The sequence below is a fragment of the Amblyraja radiata genome, chromosome 9 (assembly GCF_010909765.2).
Source record: "Amblyraja radiata isolate CabotCenter1 chromosome 9, sAmbRad1.1.pri, whole genome shotgun sequence".
Taxonomy (NCBI): domain Eukaryota; kingdom Metazoa; phylum Chordata; class Chondrichthyes; order Rajiformes; family Rajidae; genus Amblyraja; species Amblyraja radiata.
Window position 1 is genome coordinate 1,489,063 of NC_045964.1, and position 21,661 is coordinate 1,510,723.

The following is a 21,661-nucleotide window of genomic DNA, read 5'->3' on the forward strand; positions in this document are numbered from 1 at the left end:
GACCACCAGGTCCGTCGAGCCCGCACCGCCATTCGCTCATGGCTGAACACTAAACAGACACACTTACCCACAAACAGTAGACACAAGACACAGAACACAAGACACTACCCTCCCCTTTATACCGCTATCACCCCTCTCCACCCCAAGAACCTCGTGATCTCCTGGGGGAGGCAAAAAAACGGATAAAAACCCAGGTCCAATTCGGGAAAAAAATCCGGGAAATTCCTCTCCGACCCCAATCCAGGCGATCGACACTTGTCCAGGAGATCACTCAGGTCTTACTATACTAACCATACCTAGGTCCATATCCCTGCCCTCTCCCCGTAGCCCCTTATCCCCTTGGCAGCTAAAAAACCATCTATTTTAGACTTAAATATATTTAACGTTTCTGCTTCCACTGCTCCCTGGGGCAGTGAATTCCATAAATTAACCACCCTCTGGGTGAAGAAGTTCTTCCTCATCTCAGTTTTAAAAGAGCCCCCCCTTATTCTGCAACTATGTCCCCTAGTTCTAGTTTCCCCGATCATTGGGAACATCCTCGGTGCATCCACCCGATCAAGGCCCCTCACGATCTTATATGTTTCAATGAGATCGCCTCTCATTCTTCTAAACTCCAAAGAGTAGAGTTCCAGCCTACTTAACCTTTCCTCATATGTCAATCCCCTCATTGCAGGAATTAATCTTGTAAACCTTCGCTGCACTGCCTCCAGGGCTAGTACATCCTTTCTTAAGTATGGACCCCAGAACTGTACACAGTATTCCAAATGTGGTCTCACTAATACTGTGTACAGCTGCAGCAAGACCTCCGTGTTTTTATACTCAATCCCCCTAGCAATAAAGGCCAAAACTCCATTGGCCTTCCTGATTGCTTGCTGCACCTGCATACTAACTTTTAGTGATTCATGTACTAATACCCCTAGATCCCTTTGCGTTGCATTACAACGCAGCTCCTCCTCATTTAGAAAATAACTTGCCCTATCATTTTTTTTCCCAAAGTGAATGACTTCACCTTTATTAGTATTAAATTTCATCTGCCAAGTTGTTGCCCACTCACCTAGCTTATCTATATCCTTTTGCAGACTCTTCCTATCCTCCTCATCCCCTACTTTTCCTCCCATTTTTGTATCGTCCGCAAATTTTGATATATTACACTTGGTTCCCTCCTCCAAATCATTTATATAAATTGTGAACAACTGGGGTCCCAGCACCGACCCTTGCGGAACCCCGCTAGTAACCGGTTGCCATCCCGAGTATGAACCATTTATCCCCACTCTCTGCTTCCTATTTGTTAGCCAATCCTCTACCCATGCTAATATATTACCCCCAATCCCATAATTTTTTATTTTTAGCAAAAGTCTCTTATGTGGCACCTTGTCAAAAGCCTTTTGGAAGTCCAAGTATACCACATCCACCGGTTCCCCTTTATCCACCCGGGTTGTTACTTCCTCAAAGAATTCGAGCAGATTCGTTAAACAGGACTTCCCCTTCACAAAACCATGCTGGTTCTGTCCGATTAAGTCATGTTTATCCAAGTGCCCCGTTAGTGTTTCTTTAATAATTGTCTCTAACATTTTACCCACCACCGATGTTAGACTAACCGGTCTATAGTTACCCGCCTTCTGTTTACTTCCTTTTTTAAATATAGGTGTTACATTGGCCATTTTCCAATCCACTGGGACCGTTCCTGCCTCCAGGGAGTTTTGGAAAATTATCACCAATGCATCCACAATCCCCACCGCTATCTCCCTCAAGACCCTTGGATGTAATCCATCAGGCCCAGGGGATTTATCCTCCTTCAGTCTCATTAATTTCCCTAATACCACCTCCTTGGTGATCTTAATAGTATTTAGCTCCTCCATTCCTACCGCCCCCTGTTTATCCAGCGTTGGAATATTTTTTGTGTCTTCTATGGTGAAGACTGATACAAAATACTCGTTTAATGCCTTTGCCATTTCCATGTTCCCCACCAACAACTCTCCAGTCTCACCCTCCAATGGACCAACGTTCACCTTAGCCACCCTTTTTCTTTTTATATAGCTATAAAAACTCTTACTATTACTTTTTATGTTGTTCGCTAAATTCCTTTCATAGTCTATTTTCCCCGTCTTAATTAATCTCTTAGTTATTTTTTGCTGACCTTTAAATGCTTCCCAATCCTCTACCCTCCCACTATCTCTGGCTACCTTATATGCCCTTGCCTTCAGCCGAATACTATCCTTTATAGTTTTACTGAGCCATGGCTGACTGTTCTTACCCTTACCCCTTTTTTTCTTCATAGGAATAAATTTTTCTTGAAGGTTATACAGTAGACCCTTAAACGTACACCACTGCTCATGTACCGTCTTATTCTTGAGTCTGCTATCCCAGTCAACTTTGATCAGCTCAGTCCTCATACCTTCATAATCCCCCTTATTTAGACTAAGCACCCTAGCCTGAGTTTCAACCTGCTCCCCTTCTATTTGAATATGGAATTCGACCATATTGTGGTCACTTGTTCCCAACGAGTCCCTAACTATGACATTTTTAATTAATCCTGCTTCATTACACAGGACCAGATCCAAGATTGCCTCCCCCCTTGTCGGTTCTGTGACATACTGTTCTAGGAACCCGTCTCTAATACTCTGGGGTCATTAACCATCCCTTTACTTCCGTTCCCTTTAATTCCGTCCTTGACTATCCCATTTGACACCCCCCCCCCCCCCCCTCCATTTAGTTTAAAACCATTTGGTGATTTTAACTTTCTCAATATTGACTGGGATATAATCATAATCTGAAGGGTTTAAATGTGGTGTGATTCCTCAAAAGTGATCAGGAGAGTTTTCGCAAGTGGCCCCCATATGTGAGAGTGCAACACTGGACCTAGCAATGGGAAATTGGGAAGGGCAAGTCAATGTACCGTTTGTGGATGAGCCTTTTGGGACCAGTGACCGCAGTTCGATTAGGTATAAGATATTTAAGGATGGAGATAGAGAGGGCACACGTGTTAAAATGCTCAACTTGGGTAAGGCCAATTTTGAGGGTATGTGAGAAGATCTCGCACAAGTTGACTGGAGCAGGTTGTTTGAGATGATAGAACATCGGCCAAGTGGTATGTGTTTAAAAGTGTGCTGACAAAAGCTCAGGATATGTAAGTCCGTATTAGAGTGAAGGGCAAAGCAGGCAAATGTGAGGAAATTTGGCTGACGAGGAATATTGAGGCATTGGTCAAGAACAAGAAGGATGCTTGGGACAGGTAGAGACAGCTAGGATTAAGTGCATCCCTGGAGGTGTTTCGGGAACTAAAAAGTACACGGAACGGGGAAACCGGAAGGCCAAAAAGGGGCCAGGAAATAGCTTGGGCATATAACATTAAGGACAATCTCAAAATATTTTTAAAATGCATAAGGGGGAAAAGAGTAACTAGAGAGAGAGTGGGACCTCGGGAATCAAGGCAGTCACCTCTGTGTGGAGCCACAGGAGATAGGCAAGGTCCTCAATATGAATAAATACGTTTATTGTCATTGCAGATTACTGTGCAACGAAATTCCATTACATCTCCTCCGGTTAAAAAAATACAAACACGACAACCATTAACACATATGTACACTTATTAGCAAACAATAAATAGGTATTTTAAAAGAATTTAAAAGAATTTAAAAGAATTTGGCGGCATTTCTTGGAATTACATTTTGCTTCCCCAGCGTTCTCTGTTGGAATTTAGCTCTTTTATCGCACATGGGTAGAAACTATTTTTTAGTCTACAGAGTCCTGAATCGCCTCCCAGAGGGTAGCAGAGTAAAAAGGTGGTTGGCAGGGTGGGATGTGTCCTGCTTGATATTTGTGGCCCGGCGCAAGCATCGGGCCCTATATATGTCATCCAAGGAGGGCAGTTGGGCGTTTGTAATGCTCTGCGCAGTTTTTATAATTCCCTGCAGCGCTCTCCTCTCAGCCACAGTACAGCTAGCAAACCACACCAGGATTCTATAAGAGAGGATACTTTCCACGGCGCATCGGTAGAAGGACAACAGCAGCGGCTGTGAGACGTTTGCTCTCCGCAGAGACCTCAGGAAATACAGCCGCTGATGTGACTTCTTCACGAGAGTGACGGTGTTCATTTGCCATTTGAGGTCCTGGGAGATGTTTATTCCCAGGAACTTAAAGCCAGTGACTCTCTCCACCATGTCTCCTTTGATGTATAAGGGAGTAGGTTCCTCTCTCCTCTTCCTCCTGAAGTCAACAACCAGCTCTTTTGTCTTTGATGGGTTGAGTACCAGGTTGTTTTTGGTACACCAGACAGTCAGTTTTTGGACTTCATCCCTGTAGGCAGACTCGTCATTGTTGTTTATCAGTCCCACCACAGTCGTGTCGTCCGCAAACTTGATGATCATGTTTGTACTGTGTGTTGGTATACAGTCATAAGTGTATATTGTATACAAGATGGGACTCAGCACACATCCTTGTGGCGCTCCTGTGCTGAGCGTCAGGACTAGGGAGTAATTGGACCCCATCCTGACAGTCTGTGGGCGATCTGTTAAAAAGTCCTTAATCCATCCGCATGTGTTTGCATTAACACCCAGATCAGACAGTTTGTCCACCATTCTGCTGGGGATGATTTGATTAAATGCAGAACTAAAATCTACAAATAACATCCTCACATATGAGCCAGGACGCTCCAGATGTGTCAGTGCAGAATGTAGAGCTATGTTGATGGTATCCTCCGTTGACCTATTAGCTCTATATGCAAGGTACAAAAAATTGCTGGGGAAACTCAGCGGGTGTAGCAGCATCTATGGAGCGAAGGAAATAGGCGACGTTTCGGGCCGAAACCCTTCTTCAGACTGGCGACGTTTCGGGCCGAAACCCTTCTTCAGACGGTTTCTGCCTGCAGCTCTATATGCAAACTGATGCTGATCCAGGGTGGATGGGAGTGAGGACTTAATGTGGGCCAGGACCAGCCATTCAAAACACTTCATCACCGTTGAAGTGAGAGCAACAGGTCTATAGTCATTCAAGCTGGTAATGGCTGTTTTTTTGGGTACAGGCACGATGGTAGCAGTCTTAAAGCATTTAGGGACAGTGCACGTTGACAGAGAGAGGTTGAAGATGAAGAATATGTATTTTCCCTCTATATTTACAGAGAAGAAAGACAGTAGGACGGAGGACCTTGGGGCAGTCAATGGAAGTGTCTTGAGAGCAGTCAGTGTTACCGTCGAAGAAGTACTGAAGGTACTATCATCATGTATGTAGGTAGGCAAATCTCCAGGGCCTGATTAGATATATCCGATGACATTGTTGGAAACTAGAGAGGAAATTGCAGGAGCCCTGGTTGAAATTTACGTGTCGTCCTTAAATACAGGAGAGGTGTCCAAAGACAGGAAGATTGCAAATTTTGTGTCTCTTTTCAAGAAGGGCTGCAGGGGAAATGCTGGGAACTATGGGCCAGTGAGCTGAACATTTGTAGTTAGAAAATTACAAATTAGTATTTTGAGGAATAGGTTATACAGGCATATGGACGCAAAAGAGCTGATTAGGAATAGACGACTTGATTCCGTACGTGGGAGGTAGTTTCTCACAAATGTGATTGAGTTTTATTGAAGATGCGACCAAAAATGTCGATGAGGGCAGAGATGTAGATGTTGCATACGGGTATTTTAGAAAGGCATTCGGCAAGTTTCCGCATGGTAGGCTGCTCTGGAAGGTTAGATCGCATGGAATCCAAGCAGAGATAGCTGAATGGATAGCAAATTGGCTTCATGGAAGAAAGCAGAGGAGGGTGATGGTGAAAGGTTGCTAATCGGATTGGGGGCCTGTGTCTAGTGGTGTGCCTCGGGGTTCGCTGCTCGGTCCGGTACTGATAGTCATCTACATCAATAATTTGGATGAGAACTTACAGGGCAAGATTAGCAAGTTTGCTGATGATACGAAAGTGGGTGATTTTGTAGAAAGTGAAGATGGTTGTGAACGATTGCAGCAGGATCTTGATCGATTGGCCAGGTGGGCTGAGGAATGTTTGATTGAAATGAATATAAGAGAAGTGTGAGGTGTTTCATTTTGGAACGTCTAATGAGGGTAGGACCTATACAGTGAATAGTAGGCATCTGGGGAGTGTTGTAGAGCAGAGGGATCTAGGAGTGCAGGTGCATGTTTCCTTCAAGGGCGAATTACAGGTAGACAACGTGTTCAAAACTGCTTTTGGCACATTGGCCTTCATCAGTCAGATTATTGAGTATAGAAGTTGTGAGGTCGTGTTGCAGTTCTATAAGACGTTGGTGAGACAGGATTTATAATATTGTGTTCAGTTGAGGGCACCATGTTATAGGAAAGATATTGTCAAGCTTGAAAGGGATCCGAAAAGACTTGCGTGGATGTTGCCAGGAATAAATGGTGTGAGCTGTTGGATGAGGCAGGAATTAGGAGAACAGGAGGATAAGGGATGATCTGAAAGAGATGTATACAATCATGAGAGGAATAGATCGGTTGGATGCACATAATCCATTGCCCAGAATGGGGGAATCGAGGACCAGAAGACATAGGCTCAAGGTGAAGTGCAAAAGATTTAATAGGAATCTGAGGGGTAACTTTTTCACACAGAGGGGTGTATGGAACAAGCTGCCACAGGAGGTACTTGAGGCTGGGACTATTCCAACGCATAAGAAACAGTTGGATAGGTGCACGGATGGGACATGTTTGGTGGAATATGGACCAAGCACAGGTAAGTGGGACTGTGTAGCGGGGACATGTTTGTCGTTGTGGGCAAGTTGGGTCGAAGGGCCTGTTTCCACACTGTATCACTCTGTCTCTATGAATCTATCACTTGCTGTCAGTCTCGCCATCCGAGAATTAACCTGGCGATCCTAAAATGCACTCCCTCAATGGCAATAATGTCCTTCCTCAAATTAGGAGACCAAATCTGCATACAATACTCCAGATGTGGCCAAACCAGGGCCCTGTACATCTGCAGTCGATTCTCCTTGCTCCAATATGCAAATCTCTCGCTTTGAAGGCCAACATGCCATTTGCTTTCTTCACTGCCTGTTTTACCTGCATATTTACTTTCAGTGACTGAAGTGCAAGTACACCCAGGTCTCATTACAGCTTCCATTTTCTTAATCTGACTCCATTCAGATAATAATATGCCTTCCTTTTGCTTGCCACCCAAGTGGATAACCTCACATTTATCCACATTGTACTGCAACTGCCATGCATCTGCCCACTCACTCTGCCTTTCTAAATCACGCTGCAGCCTCATAGCATCCTCCTCGCAACTCGCACTGACACCCAGCTTTGTATTAACCGCAAACATAGAGATTTAACATTTAATTCCTCCCTCTAAATCGTTAATATATATTGTAAATAACTGAGGTCCAAGCACTGAGCCTTGCTGCACCCTACTAGTCACTACCTGCCATTCTATAAAGGAGATTGTTAATTCCTATTATTTGCTTCCTGTCTGACAACCAGTTTTCTATCCATGTGTATAGCCTACCCCCAATATCACGTGCTATTATTTTGCACTCTAATCTCTTGTGTGGGACCCTGTCAAAGGCTTTATGAAAGTCCAGATGCAACACATCCACTGGTTCTCCTTAAAAATTCTATTTGTTACATTCTCAAAAAATTAGAAAGTTCAAATAATGCAGACGATTAGTCAAGCATGCTTTCTCCTTCGTAAATTCATGCTGAATCTGACAGATCCTGTTAGTGTTATCCAAATGTGCCACTATTTCATCTTTTATAATTGACTCCAGCATCTTCCCCACCACCGATGTTGGCCTTACTGGTCTATAATTCCTTGTTTTTATGATGTCGTCAAACTGGAAAGGGTGTCGATAAGATTTCCGAGGATGTTGCCAGGACTAGAAGGTCTGAGCTATGGGCAGAGGTTGAGTAGACTGGGACGCTGTTCCTTGGAGCGCTAGAGGATAGGGGGTGATCTTAGAGAACTGTATAAGATCATGAGAGGAATAGATTGTGTACCTCTTTAAGGTATCTTGCCATTCTGAGTCGCGAACCAGAGGACATAGGTTTAAGGTTAAAGGGAAAAGATGTTTCCTTTTCTGAGGAGTACCTTTTTCACTAAAAGGGTAGTGGATGCATGGAACAAGCTGTCAGAGGAGGTAGTTCAGACTATGCCAGCATTTAAGAAACAGTCAGGCACATGGATAGTACAGGTTTGTCCGGATATAGACCAAAATGGGCAGGTGGGACTCGGGTAGCTGGGAAATGTTGGACGGTGTGGGAAAGATGGGCCGAAGGGTCTGTTCCTACACTGTGGCTCTGATTCTAAAGTGATTCAGCTACAGTCACGCATGGAAGGAAATGCAATTGTTTCCAATTGAAGAAGGACGATTGAGAGGAAATGTGATTATCGAGATCAATTATGAGAGGTTTTAGAGGGACATAGATTGAACGCTTATAATCCGCTGGTTCTTTGGTATGTTAGTAGGGCTTTTACATGGACCCTGGTGATACTCCAACATTCTACTGCATAAAAAAACCATCAGATTCAAAGTGATTTCGCAAGGATTGAAAATAATATTAAAATAACTGATTTTAGTCGAAATATAACGATTGTCATTATCCTGCTGTGCAAAGGGAAAGATTGGAGCCCCACGGAGAAACAGAAATGCAGAACTAATTGGGTGCCTCTGTAAAAGAGCTGACAATCAAAACAATGTGACGAAATCCTCTCATGGGTGCTGCACGGTACCTTGGTGCTATTATGTCGACTTTAAATGCAGCCTCCATGTTAACTTTTTAAACTATATATTTGCCAATGTTGCTGAGGCTGACAATTCCTCCGTCCCCTTGTTACATTAAAATAAAGACATCACAGCCACTGCTGGATATTGGTTAACGTACAAATTATTTTGGTTTGAAAATGAATTGCAATTTGTATCCTTATACTTCAGCCAATTGGGAAAGTTTGAACATGAACCAACTGCTAGTGGAACTCAGGGGATCTGGTAGTATATGTGAAGGTAAATTGCCAGATGACGTTTTGGGTGGGACCAGACAATTTTCTTCATTACAAGCATGCAGACTATTTGATGGAGTTATAGGGAGACATTTTAAGACCATATTTGCGATGCACAGAGGCCTGGCTTCCTGCCGATGCGGAATGTATGACAAGGAGCAAGGAGGGTAGCAGGGTACCGACCAATTACTGGATAATTCATGTGCAAGGGTGGTGGGGGGCATCCATTGAAAAGGTTAGAGGAAGATCAATTACTATACAATGTATTATTATATGTGATCTATTTCAAATCAATACAGTTCGTACAGACCTTCAGCAAGTAAATGCAATCATGAAAATGATGTTCGGCCATGCGATACTAAAATTAAGAAGAATGAGAAGAAAAAAGCAAGGAAGGCGGTATTGTAGTTGCTAAAGACGATTGATAAAAATGTAGCAGGATCTTGATCCGTTGGGCAGGTGGGTGAAGGAAATGGTGATGGAATTTAATATAGAGAAATGTGATCTGTTTTTGGAGTTTTACATGGGCAGGAATTACACGGTGAATGGTGAGGCGCCGGGGGTGTTGTAGAGTGTGGGACCGAGGAGCGCAGATGCATAATTTCTCGAAAATGCCGTCTCGGATAGATGTTGGTCAAACAGACCACCTTCATCAGTCACAGTATTGAAGATACAATTTAGGAGGTCATATTGCAGTTACACAAGACATTGGTGAGGCCACATTTAGAGTATCGTGTTCAGTTTTGGGCGTCATATTATGGGAAAGCCAAACTGGAAAGGGGGCACGGAAGATTTACGAGAATGTGGACAAGAATACAATACCTCGGCTACTGGGAAAGAATGTGCAGGACTCTATACCTTAGATCGCAGAATGATCAGTGACGATCTTAGAAAAGAATACCAAAAATCATGAAGGGAATAGATTGGGTAAACGCACAGAGTCTTTTGGCCAGAGTGGTGGGATCGAGTACAAGAGGACAAAGGGTTAAAGTGACATAACCATATATAACCATACAACAATTACAGCACGGAAACAGGCCATCTCGGCCCTTCTAGTCCGTGCCGAACAACTTTTTTCCCCTAGGCCCACCTGCCTGCACTCAGACCATAACCCTCCATTCCCTTCTCATCCATATGCCTATCCAATTTATTTTTAAATGATACCAACGAACCTGCCTCCACCACTTCCACTGGAAGCTCATTCCACACCGCTACCACTCTCTGAGTAAAGAAGTTCCCCCTCATGTTACCCCTAAACTTCTGTTCCTTAATTCTGAAGTCATGTCCTCTTGTTTGAATCTTCCCTTTTCTCAAAGGGAAAAGCTAATCCACATCAACTCTATCTATCCCTCTCATCATTTTAAAGACCTCTATCATGTCCCCCCTTAACCTTCTGCGCTCCAGAGAATAAAGACCTAACTTATTCAACCTTTCTCTGTAACTTAGTTGTTGAAACCCAGGCAACATTCTAGTAAAAAGACCTAACTTGTTCAACCTTTCTCTGTAACTTAGTTGCTGAAACCCAGGCAACATTCTAGTAAATCTCCTCTGTACTCTCTCTATTTTGTTGACATCCTTCCTATAATTAGGCGAACAAAATTGTACACCATACTCCAGAATTGGCCTCACCAATGCCCTGTACAATTGTAAAATTACATCCCAACTTCTATACTCAATGCTCTGATTTATAAAGGCCAGCACACCAAAAGCTTTCTTTACCACCCTATCTACATGAGATTCCACCTTCAGGGAACTGTGCACAGTTATTCCTAGATCCCTCTGTTCAACTGCATTCCTCAATTCACTACCATTTACCATGTACGTCCTATTTTGATTTGTCCTGCTAAGATGTAGCACCTCACACTTATCAGCATTAAACTCCATCTGCCATCTTTCAGCCCACTCTTCCAAATGGCCTAAATTTCTCTGTAGACTTTTAAAATCTACTTCATTATCCACAACACCACCTATCTTAGTATCAACTGCATACTTACTAATCCAATTTACCACACCATCATCCAGATCATTGATGTACATGACAAACAACAGTGGACCCAACACTGATCCCTGTGGCACCCCACTAGTCACTGGCCTCCAACCTGACAAACAGCTATCCACCATTACTCTCTGGCATCTCCCATTCAGCCACTGTTGAATCCATCTTGCTACTCCACCATTAATACCCAACATTTGAACCTTCTTAACCAACCTTCCATGAGGAACCTTGTCAAAGGCCTTACTGAAGTCCATATATACAACATCCACTGCTTTACCCTCATCAATTTCCCGAGTAACCTCTTCAAAAAATTCAAGAAGATTTGTCAAACATGACCTTCCAGGCACAAATCCATGTTGACTGTTCCTAATCAGACCCTGTTTATCCAGATGCTTATATATATTATCTCTAAGTATCCTTTCCATTAATTTGCCCACCAGTGACGTCAAACTAACAGGTCTATAATTGCTAGGTTTACTCTTAGAACCCTTTTTAAACAATGGAACAACATGGAATATCCTGTCCGGACCTGGAGACTTATCCACTTTTATATTTACAAAAGTGTCAGTACTTCCTCTTCTTTGAATCTCATAGTCTCCATAGTTACTCTACTTATTTCCCTTACCTCACATAATTCAATATCCTTCTCCTTGGTGAATACCAAAGAAAAGAAATTGTTCAATATCTCCCCCATCTCTTTTGGCTCTGCAGATAGCTGTCCACTCTGACTCTGTAATTGACCAATTTTATCCCTCGTTATCCTTTTGCTATTAATATAGCCGTAGAAACCCTTAGGATTTACTTTCACCTAAGCAATCTCATATCTTCTTTTAGCTTTTCTAATTTATTTCTTAAGATTCTTTTTACATTCTTTATACTCCTCAAGCACCTCATTTACTCCATGTTGCCTATAATAATTGTAGATCTCTCTCTTTTTCTGAAACGTGTCCAATTTCCCTTGAAAATCATGGCTCTTTCCAATTTTTACTATTTCCTTTCAACCGAACAGGGACATAAAGATTCTGTACTCTTAAAATGTCACCTTTAAATGTACTCAATTTCTCTTCCACATCTTTCCCATAAAACAAAATTTCCCAATTCACTTCTTTTAAATTGTTTCACATCTCCTCAAAGTTAGCCTTTCTCCAATCAAAAATCTCAACCCTAGGTCCAGTTCTGACCCTCTCCATAATTATATTGAAACTAATGGTATTGTGATCACTGGACCCGAACTGTTCCCCAACACATACCTCTGCCATCTGACCTGTCCCATTTCCTAACAGGAGGTCCAGCACCGCCCCTTCTATAGTAGGTACCTCTATGTATTGCTGCAAAAAACTATCCTGCACACATTTTACAAACTCCAAACCATCCAGCCCATTTACAGAATGTGTTTCCCAGTCTATGTGTGGAAAATTGAAATATCCCACAATCACTACCTTGTGCTTACTACTAATATCTGCGATCTCCTTACATATTAGCTCTTCCAATTCTCGCTCCCCATTTGGCGGTCTATAATACACCCCTATAAGTGTTGCTACCCCTTTCCCATTTCTCAGTTCCACCCAAATAACCTCCCTAGACGAGCACTCTAATCTATCCTGCCAAAGCACTGCTGTAATATCTTCCCTGACAAGCAATGCAACACCTCCACCTCTTGCTCCTCCAATTCGATCACACCTGAAGCAATGAAATCCTGGAATATGTAGTTTCCAATCACAGCCCTCCTGCAACCAGGAAGACCTGAAACCAGCCCTCCTGCAACCTGGGAAACAGTTAATGTGAACCCGAGGCCTTCTTTTATTTTACAAAAGGAATGATGGATGCATGTAACGCGCCGACGGAGGAGGTAGTTTAGGCAAGTACTCCCACACTGTTTAGCAAACATGTCGACAGGTACATGGATAGGATAAGCTTAGAAGTAGATGGACTAAACGCTGGCAGCTGGGACCAGTGCAGATGGTGGTCAGTGTTGCGAAATTGGCCCGAAGGGCCTGTTTCCAGTCGGTATGACTCTATGAGGCTCAATGATGAAGCAGTGGAGATTGTCACGTAGAAAATACTTCCCCGAGAAATGCATGCAGCAAGGCCACTGGGCTAGCATGATCATTGCATAACAAAAAACAATCTTCCTTTCAGTGCTGTATGCTTTCCACCATTTCAGTGATTTGGCCTGAGCCTATCAACGCACAACCCCATCAGAGCAAATACTGCCTTAGTGTCCCTTTCACTCATCTCTTATCAAACGCGAAATAACAGTTTAATTCCATATACCTACCGTTCAGATGATCGGGCACTTTCTGTATAACTTCTGTGATTGCTGCAATACTTGGAAGCATAGGACCTGTTTGGACGAAACGGATTGGATGAGATCAGTGATGCATCATACCAGCAAGGGAGCAGATTTAACATTGAACTTAAATTGACAGTGCAATGATACTGTACCATGTTCTTCCACTTCTTTCAATATTCTGTCCAGTTTAGGCACTGCATTACGCATTTTTGCGAAGGATTCCCACATCTTTCTTTGGGCCAAAGCGCCTTTCTGCATCACCAGATTTAAGACAATTTTGGAACTTTCTGCTTCGTTCCCGCTGTCTGCAGTTTCGGTGATCGTCTGCATGGAAGCGATGATAAATATGTTCAGAAGCAGAAAAAATCAATCCGAAGGAGATGACAGTGGTCAGTGGGACGAGTATAGCTTATGTTGGTCAGTAGATGGGCAATATCAAGCTAAGTGTCGCCAGAACTCGAGGTTTTGAAATTGACGGTGTACAAACCGCAACTCTATAGTACACGATATTAAGTTAAGGGGCTTATCATATGTCGTCTTTCGTCTTGCTTCATCACTAATAGACTAATTTATGATGTTGCCTTCAATACCTGGGTGTCATGGTACACCAGTCATTGAAAGTAGGCATGCAGGTGCAGCAGGCAGTGAAGAAAGCGAATGGTATGTTAGCTTTCATAGCAAAAGGATTTGAGTATAGGAGCAGGGAGGTTCTACTGCAGTTGTACCACACCTTGGTGAGACCACACCTGGAGTATTGCGTGCAGTTTTGGTCTCCAAATCTGAGGAAGGACATTATTGCCATAGAGGGAGTGCAGAGAAGGTTCACCAGACTGACTCCTGGGATGTCAGGACTGTCTTATGAAGAAAGACTGGATAGACTTGGTTTATACTCTCTAGAATTTAGGAGATTGAGAGGGGATCTTAAAGAAACTCACAAAATTCTTAAGGGGTTGGACAGGCTAGATGCAGGAAGATTGCTCCCGATGTTGGGGAAGTCCAGGACAAGGGGTCACAGCTTAAGGATAAGGGGGAAATCCTTTAAAACCGAGATGAGAAGAACTTTTTTCACACAGAGAGTGGTGAATCTCTGGAACTCTGCCACAGAGGGTAATCGAGGCCAGTTCATTGGCTATATTTAAGAGGGAGTTAGATGTGGCCCTTGTGGCTAAGGGGATCAGAGGGTATGGAGAGAAGGCAGGTACGGGATACTGAGTTGGATGATCAGCCATGATCATATTGAATGGCGGTGCAGGCTCGAAGGGCCGAATGGCCTACTCCTGCACCTAATTTCTATGTTTCTATGTTTCTAATTATCTGAGTCATAATTTCATCACGTGCTGATTGTCCATATCAGTGAGGCCAGAATATGTGTTATTGAATAACCATCTGTAAATTAGTGTGTTAAGAGGAAGAACAGACTTTGTAAATATATCTCAGTTCCACCTTGCTTCCTACATCCATAGATTGGTTAATTCGTAAATGTCTAACACCTGCGCGGCTGCTGTTCCGAGGCCTCCAGATTTTCATCTACACGTTCTCCCTGTAACCTGGTGGGATTTCCTCTCCCTGTTAATGAGGATTCGTAGGTTGTTGTACCATCTCAAAGTGGAGTTGAGCGGCAAAATCAGGAGGAAGTGATGAGAATGTGGAGTGAATAAAATGTGATCAGAATAGTGGAAATGGGTAGGATCTGGACGCAGCGCGCTCGTTGGAACGAAGAAACAGTGTTTGCGCTGTGTGTGCGTGTGCTTGCGTGCATGCGCGTGTGGTCATAATTAGCTCCCTGATCAGGTGCAAGTGTGTTTTTTTGATGTAATTATTATTAGTCGTATTGATCCTTGGTCTAATTGCAGAAGACATTCATCACCAGGGCATCGACTGCTGCATTTTTCCTATTTTTTCCCACCAAGAATCTTAAGAAAGAAATTAGAAAAGCTAAAAGAAGATATGAGGTTGCTTTGGCAAGTAAGGTAAAAGTAAATCCGAAGGGTTTCTACCGCTATATTAATAGCAAAAGGATAACGAGGGATAAAATTGGTCCATTAGAGAGTCAGAGTGGCCAACTATCTGCAGAGCCAAAAGAGATGGGGGAGATATTGAACAGTTTCTTTTCTTCGGTATTCACCAAGGAGAAGGATATTGAATTATGTGAGGTAAGGGAAACAAGTAGAGTAGCTATGGAAACTATGAGGATCAAAGAAGAGGAAGTACTGACACTTTTGAGAAATATAAAAGTGGATAAGTCTCCAGGTCCGGACAGGATATTCCCTAGGACATTGAGGGAAGTTAGTGTAGAAATAGCAGGGGCTATGGCAGAAATATTTCAAATGTCATTAGAAACGGGAATAGTGCCGGAGGATTGGCGTACTGCGCATGTTGTTCCATTGTTTAAAAAGGGGTCTAAGAGTAAACCTAGCAATTATAGACCTATTAGTTTGACGTCAGTGGTGGGCAAATTAATGGAAAGAATACTTAGAGATAATATATATAAGCATCTGGATAAACAGGGTCTGATTATGAACAGTCAACATGGATTTGTGCCTGGAAGGTCATGTTTAACTAATCTTCTTGAATTTTTTGAAGATGTTACTCGGGAAATTGATGAGGGTAAAGCAGTGGATGTTGTGTATATGGACTTCAGTAAGGCCTTTGACAAGGTTCCTCATGGAAGGTTGGTTAAGAAGGTTCAATGGTTGGGTATTAATGGTGGAGTAGCAAGATGGATTCAACAGTGGCTAAATGGGAGATGCCAGAGAGTAATGGTGGATGGTTGTTTGTCAGGTTGGAGGCCAGTGACGAGTGGGGTGCCACAGGGATCTGTGTTGGGTCCACTGTTGTTTGTCATGTACATCAATGATCTGGACAATGGTGTGGTAAATTGGATTAGTAAGTATGCAGATGATACTAAGATAGGAGGGGTTGCGGGTAATGAAGAAGAGTTTCAAAGTCTACAGAGAGATTTATGCCAGTTGGAAGAGTGGGCTGAAAGATGGCAGATGGAGTTTAATGCTGATAAGTGTGAGGTGCTACATCTTGGCAGGACAAATCAAAATAGGACGTACATGGTAAATGGTAGGGAATTGAAGAATGTAGGTGAACAGAGGGATCTGGGAATAACTGTGCACAGTTCCATGAAAGTGGAATCTCATGTAGATAGGGTGGTAAAGAAAGCTTTTGGTGTGCTGGCCTTTATAAATCAGAGCATTGAGTATAGAAGTTGGGATGTAATGTTAAAATTGTACAAGGCATTGGTGAGGCCAATTCTGGAGTATGGTGTACAATTTTGGTCGCCTAATTATAGGAAGGATGTCAACAAAATAGAGAGAGTACAGAGGAGATTTACTAGAATGTTGCCTGGATTTCAGCAACTAAGTTACAGAGAAAGGTTGAACAAGTTAGGGCTTTATTCTTTGGAGCGCAGAAGGTTAAGGGGGGACTTGATAGAGGTTTTTAAAATGATGAGAGGGATAGACAGAGTTGACGTGGAAAAGCTTTTCCCACTGAGAGTAGGGAAGATTCAAACAAGGGGACATGACTTGAGAATTAAGGGACTGAAGTTTAGGGGTAACATGAGGGGGAACTTCTTTACTCAGAGAGTGGTAGCTGTGTGGAATGAGCTTCCAGTGAAGGTGGTGGAGGCAGGTTCGTTTTTATCATTTAAAAATAAATTGGATAGTTATATGGATGGGAAAGGAATGGAGGGTTATGGTCTGAGCGCAGGTATATGGGACTAGGGGAGACTATGTGTTCGGCACGGACTAGAGGGGTCGAGATGGCCTGTTTCCGTGCTGTAATTGTTATATGGTTATATGGTTATTATATAAGTGCATATGTGGTTTACAACTGGAAATACTTTTATCACATGGGAGTTGTCCAAATATCCAGCTACCTGAAAGTAGCTACCAAATTAGTTTGATGAGTAAATATGTCTAATGATATGCTTGCCTTCATATTCCGAGACATGTAATGACGCAACTTGATCGGATTTTGGTTAGGCCACATTTGTAGTATTGTGCGCAGTTCAGGTCCATTGCAGGATGGATGTGGAGGCGTTGGATACGGGGCAGAGGAAATTACAAGAATATTACCTGGATTATGGGGCATTAGCATAGGGGGAGGTTAGGTAGATATTGAATGATTCTTTATTTTGTAAACCCAGAGGTTGCAGGGAGACCAGTTAGAAGTGTATACATTTTTGAAAGTTATAGACAACTAAGGCAATCGGAGCGTTTTTCACAGGATGGAAAAGTCAACGGCAAAGCTTCAAACTGAGAGGAGCATTTTTTTTAGATGTGCGGGGATTCTTTCTTACAGGAAAGCTGGTTACTGCCTGGAATCACTGCCAGCGGTGGTGATTGAGGTAGATGCGATATTTGGTGCCTTTGGATAGATCTCTAGATGTGGTACAATTAAGGGACCTAGACTATGCGCAGGTAGATACGCGATGGTTTTGGGGATATGTTCGGCACAGACTTTGTGGGTCGTTGGAGGTTCTCTTGGGTTGCACTGTTCTTGTTCTATGTTAATTGATGCCAGGTCGGACCTTGTGGAATGTCTTTTAGACATTATAGATTTACAATGAAGCAGTTGAATATAATATACCATCAATAACTCCCAAATGTTTTTTGTAAACAATTCTTCTCGACCAGCTGGTAATTAATTCCATCCCGGTTACTGTGTGGAACTCTCATTTACAGGAATACACAACAAAGTGTCCCATTGTGTCCCCACAGAAAGTAGCAAACAGTATAACATTTGCATCCAATTACTGATACATCGCACTTGAGGCTGCAGATGCATCACCTTTTTCGCAACTAGTTTAATGTGTACATTAAAAATACAGGTTTTCACACTTGTGGCACTGCAATCGTGAAAGTGAATATGTTCTCTGGTGTCTGATTTAATGTCTGAAGTCATGAACAAACAGGAAGCTTTTATCATGTTATACTCAATCCTCTGGGTAGGAATCAGTTTGATCGCCTTCCACAGCACCTTCTCATATATCGTCTTCGAGCCGGCAGCACCAGCACTTTTTCAGTTCCTCTTCGCCTGCACCGCATGTTGGATATTAACTTTGTATTCTGGAAATTTGCCTCTTGTCTAGATGATAAAGTAAGATTTTCTAACTTCTGAAAAGTTCACCGACCTGAAGTATTAATATGAACTGACATATTCACTATTTACAACTTTATCTGTTCACACCAAGTAAATTCTAGCCAGATTATGACGAATTATTAATAGGCGTTTTCTCCTGTTTGCGCTGCTCTCTCAAATATTGAACAGAAGACAGATTGCTATAGGTCCAATGATTTTTAAGACATCAGGAAGCACTGGAACATGTGAACATTTGATTATGTGAAGGTATGATGACCGTCGATTGACTCAATGCACCTGATCGTAACAGCACGTCAGGTTACTGTATTTAAATGCGCAGATCTACATATTTTTGTCAATGCACAAGGCAATGATCATAAAAATATTCAGCGATAGGATTTAGAACTTGGGTACTGCTAGGAGACAAAAGGTTGGCGTGGGGGGCTGGAGATCTGTGACCACTGGAGCTCAGTAGCTTCTAAAGTGTATGTGAGTTGGTTAGTTAGTCTGCAGAAGGCATCAGCGTTGCTGGGATCGCAAGATGTGTGGAAGGCTGTCAAGCAGTATTGCAGGATACAATTCAGCGACAGAAATGGGCGTAAATGGTAGATGTCGCTTAATCCGAGCAAGTGTGATGTGTTGCATGGTTGCATGTCAAATGGAAGGGGAGTGTATACAATTAGTGACATGACACTTCACAGCATCGGGGGATCTCGAGTTCCACATCCATGAGTTAGTTAGACTGGTAAAAATACATACAGTATGGTATGTGTATAAGGGAACCGCAGATGCTGATCTACGCTGAAGATAGACAAAAAGTGCTGGAGTAACTCAGCAGGTCTGGCAGCATCTCTGGAGATAAAAGGATGGGTGACATTTCGGATTGGAACCCGTCTTCAGAGTGAAAGTAGAGGGCAGAAAACTGGAGGAAGAAAAATGCCCCAAATAAACCAAGGTTGGCAACAAATGGCCAAGGAAGGGTGGAGCCCATAATTGCCTATTTAGGCTATGGATGAGGTGATACCGAAGGGATACAAGGGTGCCGACAGAGGAACTAGAGGTATGATTTGGCTGGGAGATGGGGGAGATGGGGCGAATGCAGCGGTTACTTGAAATTAGAGGTTCATATCGATAATGTTCATATCGGTAATGAATACTACTCAAAGCGAGATATAAGGTACTGTTCCTTCAATTGGCACGTGGCCTCACTCTGACAGTGGAGGATGCTCAAGCCAGAAAGGTCAGTATTGGAATGGGGAAGGGCTGCTATGGTAGGCTGCTTTCATATGTCGGAAAAGTGGTTATGCAGTTATATCGGACTTTGATTAGGTCGCATTTGGGATATGATAATGGGATAATGGGATCGACCCATTACAGTAAATATATGAAGACTCTGTAAAGGGTACAGATGAGGTTTGCCAGAATTATGCCTGAAATAGGGGTTATTAGCTACAGAGAGGGGTTAGAAACATAGACAATAGGTGCAGGAGTAGGCCATTCGCCCCTTCGAGCCTGCACCGCCATTCAATATGATCATGGTTAATCATCCAACTCAGTATCCTGTACCTACCTTCTCTCCATATCCCCTGATACCTTTAACCACAAGGGCCACATCTAACTCCCTCTTAAATATAGCCTATCAACTGGCCTCAACTACCTTCTGTGGCAGAGAATTCCAGAGATTCACCACTCTGTGCGAAAAAATGTTTTTCTCATCACGGTCGGTCCTAAAAGATTTCGCCCAAATCCTTAAACTGTGACCCCTGCTTCTGGACTTCCCCAACATCGGGAAACCCCGTACAACTGCAGTAGAACCTCCGTGCTCCTATATTCAAATCCTTTTGCTATGGATGCTAACATACCATTCCCTTTCTTCACTGCCTGCTGCACCTGCATGCCTACTTTCAATGACTGGTGTACCATGACACCCAGGTCTCGTTGCATCTCCCCTTTTCCTAATCCGCCACCATTCAGATAATAGTCTACTTTCCTGTTTTTGCTACCAAAGTGGATAACCTCACATTTATCAACATTATACTGCATCTGCCATGCATTTGCCCACTCACCCAGCCAATCCAAGTCACCTTGCAGCCTCCTAGCATCCTCCTCACAGCTAACATTGCCCCCCAGCTTCGTGTCAGCCGCAAACTAGGAGATGTTGCATTCAATTCCCTCGTCCAAATCATTAATATATATTATAACTATATAGCCATATAACAATTACAGCATGGAAACAGGCCAACTCGACCCTTCTAGTCCGTGCCGAATACTTATTCGCCCCTAGTCCTGCACTCAGACCATAATCCTCCATTCCTTTCCCGTCCATATATCCAATTTATTTTTAAATGATAAAATCGAACCTGCCTCCACCACTTCCACTGGAAGCACATTCCACACAGCTACCACTCTCTGAGTAAAGAAGTTCCCCCTCATGTTAGCCCTAAACTTCTGTCCCTTAATTCTCAAGTCATGTCCTCTTGTTTGAATCTTCTCTACTCTCAATGGGAAAAGCTTATCCACATCAACTCTGTCTATCCCTCTCATCATTTTAAAGACCTCTATCAAGTCCCCCCTTAACCTTCTGCGCTCCAAAGAATAAAGACCTAATTTGTTCAACCTTTCTCTGTAACGTAGTTGCAGAGAAAGGTTGAACAAGTTAGGTCTTTATTCTTTGTAAATAGCTGGGGTCCCAGCACTGAGTCTTGCGGTACCCCACTAGTCACTGTCTGCCATTCTGAAAAGGACCCGTTTACTCCTATTCTTTGCTTCCTGTCTGCCAGCCAGTTTTCTATCCACATCAATACTGAACCCCCAATACCGTGTGCTTTAAGTTTGTATACTAATCTCTTATGTGGGACCTTGTCGAAAGCCTTCTGAAAGTTCAGATATAACACATCCACTGGTTCTCCCTTAGCCACTCCACTAGTTACATCCTCGAAAAATACTATAAGATTCGTCAGACATGATTTACCTTTCATAAATCCATGCTGACTTTGTCCAATAATTCCACCACTTTCCAAATGTGCGGCTATCCCATCTTTAATAACTGACTCTAGCAGTTTCCCCACTACCGATGTTAGACTAACTGGTCTGTAATTCCCCGTGTTCTCTCTCCCTCCCTTTTTAAAAAGTGGGGTTACATTAGCTACCCTCCAATCCTCATGAACTACTCCAGAATCTAAAGTTTTGAAACATTATCAATAATGCATCCACTATTTCTGGGGCTACTTCCTTAAGTACTCTGTGAGGCAGCCTATCTTGCCCTGGGGATGTATTGGCCTTTAATCCATTCGATTTACCTAACACCACTTCCCGGCTAACC

The 21,661-nt window shown here is 42.9% G+C and overlaps 1 protein-coding gene across 1 annotated transcript in view; it reads right to left on the reverse strand.

Annotated features, from left to right (window-relative positions):
* Positions 1-21,661, reverse strand: part of LOC116977284 (NACHT, LRR and PYD domains-containing protein 3-like) — a gene marked incomplete at its 3' end in the record, with an annotated part of 106,815 nt that overhangs the window by 24,147 nt on the left and 61,007 nt on the right. The window contains exons 6-7 of the mRNA XM_033027780.1: positions 13,398-13,569; positions 13,231-13,296 (exon numbers count right to left, since the gene is read on the reverse strand). Of these exons, the coding sequence (XP_032883671.1) occupies positions 13,231-13,296; positions 13,398-13,569 (238 nt within the window). The remainder of the gene's footprint in view (positions 1-13,230; positions 13,297-13,397; positions 13,570-21,661) is intronic.